This window comes from Chaetura pelagica, unplaced genomic scaffold, assembly GCF_000747805.2.
Source record: "Chaetura pelagica isolate M959 unplaced genomic scaffold, ChaPel_1.0 scaffold106, whole genome shotgun sequence".
NCBI classification, from domain to species: domain Eukaryota; kingdom Metazoa; phylum Chordata; class Aves; order Apodiformes; family Apodidae; genus Chaetura; species Chaetura pelagica.
Window position 1 is genome coordinate 4795189 of NW_009954222.1, and position 5824 is coordinate 4801012.

The 5824-nt window shown below is 40.4% G+C and overlaps 1 protein-coding gene across 1 annotated transcript in view; it reads right to left on the bottom strand.

Annotated features, from left to right (window-relative positions):
- Positions 1 to 433: 433 nt before the first annotated feature.
- Positions 434 to 5824, bottom strand: part of LOC104393984 (ES1 protein homolog, mitochondrial-like) — a 9539-nt gene continuing 4148 nt past the window's right edge. Inside the window, exons 2-4 of the mRNA XM_010003515.1 lie at positions 4052 to 4223; positions 2003 to 2207; positions 434 to 728 (exon numbers count right to left, since the gene is read on the bottom strand). Coding sequence (XP_010001817.1) covers positions 536 to 728; positions 2003 to 2207; positions 4052 to 4223 — 570 coding nt within the window. The 3' untranslated portion in view covers positions 434 to 535. The remainder of the gene's footprint in view (positions 729 to 2002; positions 2208 to 4051; positions 4224 to 5824) is intronic.

The following is a 5824-nucleotide window of genomic DNA, read 5'->3' on the forward strand; positions in this document are numbered from 1 at the left end:
AAATTCTGAAGTCTGTTAGTTATACTTGCTTAGAGACTTGCAAAGGAAGAAAAAAAAGCCCAAATAATCACGTTATTTTCTTTTTCCCTTCAGATTGAAGAGTAATAATTTAATTACTCACCTATACTGAAGGTTACTCATTTACAGCTATTTAATCTGTAATTATAGCTGGGTAACACCAAATATGAATTACTAATAAACAGCAGTGATGTGGTAAAACCCTTCACTGGACAAGGGGCATTCCTACATTACCTTACCAAGACTGAATGTGTTCAGGTTTATAAGAAAAAAAAAAGAGGAACCCTCACACTATCACCACACCAACCTTCAACATATGCTCTCTATTTGAAAAGAGAAATAAACAGGATAAACTCTTTCATGTATTACGCATTAAATAAAATAAAAATAAACAACCCAAACCAACCAAGAACTGTGAAGTTTAATAGTTGCATGATTTTATTAATACAATCAAAGAAAGCTAAACACTTATGCTTAGCTTAACTGATTTCCCTTGCAGAAGTCTGTCTGCTTCCAGTCAGGCAAGTTTCAGGACTTCTTGTACCATAGTTCCAATTCCATCAAAGATTTCATGCAGAGGAGCTTTGCACATGAAAGCACAGGTAGTAACTATTTTATTGGCTTTATCCACATGGGATTCATTTACATTTTTGCAAATGTGCTTGCATCCAAGCTCTGCTATAGCAGCTGCTGTTTCAGCATCCGGAAATCTGTAAACAAGATTACTGTAATTAACATAAAGAGGTGATAGAGCCATAAAGTTCTGCCAACACAACTTGAATGAGAGAACTACAATATTTAAGTGACTAGCTGATGATGACAAGGGAGTCAAACAGACTGCCACTGTCAGCTTCTCTTATTCCCTATGGATCACACAAGTGATCTGATTTATTTGAAAACATCACCTGAAATGAAGAGCGACAGTATCTCAGATGAAACAATTGTGTTCTTAACAATCTTCCACTAACTTTACAAGATGATACCAAGCACAGCCATAACTGATACTCAACAGTTTGAGATGCCAGCTGAACTTGCAGACATGTTAGACCTTTTCCAACACCTTCATATAAGGTCTTTCACTAGGATTCTGCAGAGACTTTTTTTTTTCCCTGAAGACAAGGCAGGAACAGGGAGGGCAGAGGGAATCCCTCACTACTGCTACTAATATGAAATTCCATTCAGTTTTATCAGGAGTTGACAGTCAGCAGCACTGACTTTTGCCAGGCTCTGTTCTCATCTGCCTTCCCTACATAGGTCCCAAACCACTACCATAAGAAAAACTTTATTAAAAATCCTCAAACAGACAAAACCACACAGGCAATTTAAACAAATTTTTAAATACCAGCTGGTCAGATCCCTGGTCTTCATCTGCACATTTGCAACATGAATAAAAGGCACTGAGTAAGCAAACTCTGTATCTCACTTAGCTAAAATCTTTACAGAGTTAAAACCTATCACTCGATTCCCATTAAAGTAACATGAAAAAAAAATATCTAATATCCTTGGTTACCTGCATATTTGAAGAGGTGGGGTTCTGTAAAAGTCTCTTTGTTCTGTCACTTTTAGGACTGAGGGACACTACATCCAGTGACTCATTAGCACCCCCACTGCACAATAAAGCCAGTGCAGAAGTCTGTGTTACCTTTGTGGCTCACAGAGTGATGGCTTAGGCAAGAGATACTGCTACCTAGAGTTTTCATACTATCAATTGTAATGGTTCTGTGGATATTGAGATCATAGAACATACCCCAGACCTACACATTTGTGAATTTAGGGATAAATTTTTCCAGTGTTGTCATGCACGGGTTGCCTGACCTCACAAATTCAGTCTGTCTGCCCTGAGAGTTCTGTGCCTACTATTACTATGCAAGTGAAAATTTGAAATAAGTGACAAAATGTCATGAGTAAGTCATCTTTTGCACAGAAAACTAGCCACTTTCTAATTAATTCTCATGTAAACTATCTCCACCCGTTTCCTTCTTACCTTCCATCTACATTTTTATCTTGACCAACAGTGACCTCACAGCCAGGAAACACTTTAGCTGCCAGGACTGGTGATATACAGCACAAACCAATGGGCTTTTTTGCACTGTGGAAAGCTTGGAGTGTGGCGTTCACGTGCTCGTTGACAGTACAATTCTTGCCATCTACAGCCCAGGAGCACAGGTTCTTTGCTACACCAAAACCACCTAAAAAAACCAAACCAAAACACAACAAACAAACAAAAAACCCCAATAAGCTCAAATGTAAGACAATGCTAAAAACAATTAAACTCAATACCAGAACCTTCTCCTTTTTTTTCCAATATATGTCAGACTGCTAAGTTACTACACTGAAAGCTTTCAGTATGTGAAAGAAACATGATGGGTTGACAATGTTAAAATTTTAACTGCGTATTTTTTAATACCATGTATGTTACATAGGCCAGAAAGCTTAATCTTGTTTCAACAAACAACAAACGGACAAATAAGAAACCTCACATTAATTTCATAGTCACTGGACGAGATGCACCACCTCAATAAGCAAGAGAGGGATCAGAGAGAAAGCCAATGCTACTTAAAAATAGAAGACTGTAATTCACAAGAGTAACACAAATAGTGATTTGACTCTACTGTACTTCACTCTCAAGTTTTACTTCAGCAATTACAGGAGAGTTTCCCCCTCCCAGGAATTATTTTTTAACTTAAAAAAAAAAAAAAAGGTTAACACAATAAAACCAAAAAGGATATTACATTAAAAGGCAATGATAACATGTGATACTGAGACATACCACTTGTGAATAACATAATAATTTCCTATTAAAAATACAGGCAGATTTGCTTTCTAGAAAATAGCTGTAACAATCCTTTACTTAATCTTCATTTAATTATGCAAGCAGATTATATTTTACAGCATCTTCACTGGCTAGATTGACAATAAGTAACTGTAACCATCCATTATATTTCATTCCTCATGGAATGTGCACAGCATCAACTTTTCTACAAGAAACAAACAGTAATTTCCACAAGTAGTTCAATGGACAACACTGAGAAGCTTTGCCTTTTTAACATTTTTCCTTTTGCTCTCTGCTCACTTTCAAGTGTTATCTGGACTCTCTGAGGTAAAATTTTAATTTTCAAACTTAATAGGTTTTATTTCCCTCTAACAGTTAATACAGCAACCGCCCCCAAGACCTGGTTTACAACAGCGTGAAATGAAGGTGGAAAATATTTACTAGACTGTACTCGCTGGCCAGCCCCGCCATCACCCACCCCTTTTAGGGCTGGAAGGCTGTTTCTCTGCGTTACACACACCCCCTCTGCTGGCCTTACAACAGAGAACAGTGTAGTAACACTCAAACGCTTCGGCACAGCTGTGAAGGCAGTATTTAACAGGACTATGAATATTCTGGAACGTGATCTTCAGCAAGTCATCAATTCCTCGTGACACCTTGGTTTCTTCACTCCTAAAGCGATTACACTTACCTCTGTCTGAAAGGCAATTTTGCCGTTTATAAATAAAAAATTATCCACAAACATATTCAGCATAACTCGATCAGCAGCAGACCAGATACATAATTAAAACAAAATACACTGCCATCTGTCAGAGAATATAATCTACTTGGCAACCTGCTATTCTGGCAACAATTTCAGGGACCTAAAAATAAGGCATTGCCATGTGCTGTCAAATTCTGGCCTTACTTTTCATCTCTGGGCAGTGTTCTTGTCCACAAGTAGGTACTAAAGTTTTCACAACCCTTAAAAAGGAGTGGTGCAATGTGCCACCTGACACTGAAAGAACATTATGTAATTTTAAGTTAGTGAACTATAAATTAATAAACAGAGATGACTTGTCAGCCCATGAGAGCTTGCTAAAATACCTTCTCATCCTCAAAGGAAGTACATAAAAAAATAAAAACCACACACACCTCTCAAACTCAAGAGTGCAATTTATCCTCCAAACGGATTTTAAAATTAAAAAAAAAAAGTAGCAGAGGCAAAGCAGTTATTTGCAATTGAAAAACCACAAATTATTTTACTTTAAAAGCACTTACCAGGGAAAATGACTGCATCGAATTCACCAGCTTTCAGTTCAGCCAAATCTTGAATGTTTCCTCTTGCCAATCTGGCACTTTCAACTAACACATTTCTCTTCTCTTCTGCTGGACTTCCTTTTAGGTGATTGACTACATCCCTTTGCTCAATATTGGGGGCAAATATCTTCACCTATAATAAAGAGATGAACCAATTTTGAGAAAGTAAACAGAACTCATGCATATTGGTCACAATAAAGATCAGTTAATGAAAACAGTTTTAGTTCCTTAAGTCTCTTACCCAAGAGAAGTGGATCCCAACAGGACAGATTTACTGTATTATAAATCTACAGCAAGAGGTGACATATTAGGATGGGTAAAGCTGACCATCCTCCCCATCCTATTTCTGCATCTTTTTGACAGTGCATTCTTACACCAATATTAAGCTTACTGCTTTTGCCAGGGTCTGCCTTCCCTCTGCAGATAACCCCAAGGACAAAGAGCACCTACAAGTTATACCAACAGCCTGACTGGACACACAGCTGAGTCTGCAGAAAGGCTGGTCCTAACTGTTACGGCCTCAGTGCTAAAGGTTTTACAAAAAAGTTCAAAAGACGAAGATGCAAACTTTATAAGCATTTCCAGTGCAGACATTAGTTACTTTCCTGAAAGACTGGTAGCAGGAAAAAAAACAAACATGGAAGAACATATTTTGGTTAGACACAAAAAGGGAAAGCTGCAGCAAAAAGATAAAGTTCTGTGAAAGGTGTACTGCTTGCTTTGCAGACTTCTCAGCACTCACCACTTCAGCTAATTGCAGGGAGGGTAATTTTGTGCTACATATGGGGGTGCTGCTGTTACCATTAGACACCTGAGTGCAGCTACACACAGAGACCAACAACGTTCTGCCATCTGAAGCCACAGACAGGACCAAAGCACACCAGCACATCCCAGACCAGGCTTCTCCGAGGAACCCCAATTACTGAAAAAACCCAGAAACAGCCGTCAGGAAACAAGCTGCTAAACTTGAGCGAGAGAAAAAAAACCCCAAACAATCGAAAAGCAGATATAGAATTTTAATTGGGCCTCATCTTCAGCTCCCCAGAGCCTGGAGTGGACTGTGGGGACAAAGGAGCAGGATAAAGGAAGGATAGAGGAGGAGGAGAAGACCTCCCGTCGCTCCTCCCTCCTGGTCCCAGCTGCCCACATGTGACGGCTGCGCCTGCCAGGGGCCCTCCTCGTCTTTCGGGAAGAAAGTGAATAAAGAAAAGGGGGGGGAGGCAAGATAAGGAAAGACGCTGGTTTTGTGGTGTGCAGCGGCAGTGATGTCGAAAAGAGACAGGTCAGTATGACGGATGGAGGGGGGCGTTTTAACTGAGCTTATCTGGCTCTGAATTGTTGAATGGCAGATGCTAACTGCTGATGTCTTTATCCTTGAGCACTAGGTAAAGCAGTTATAACAATGATTAACTGGACTTACTGTGAAGTCTCCTCATTAACATACTAAAATACGCTCCCGTGGAGAGGAAGGACCCCCTGCTCACGAAAGGCCTCTGAGCACGCAGAGTGAACAGCAGCAGCGCTGCCGCTTTCAGTGCAAGCGAAGGACCAGTGAGCCAATCTCGGAGACGGACGGTACCGGTACTTAGAGACACGGTAACCTCGAGTTTTGTGCTGGTTAAAGGGAGAGCCGCGGGATAAGCCAGGCCTGGGGGAGCGGCCAAGGCGGGAAGCACCGGCTGCTGAGGGGACGAGGGAGACGAACCTCCACCCCCCCGGGAGCGGGTCCTGCCC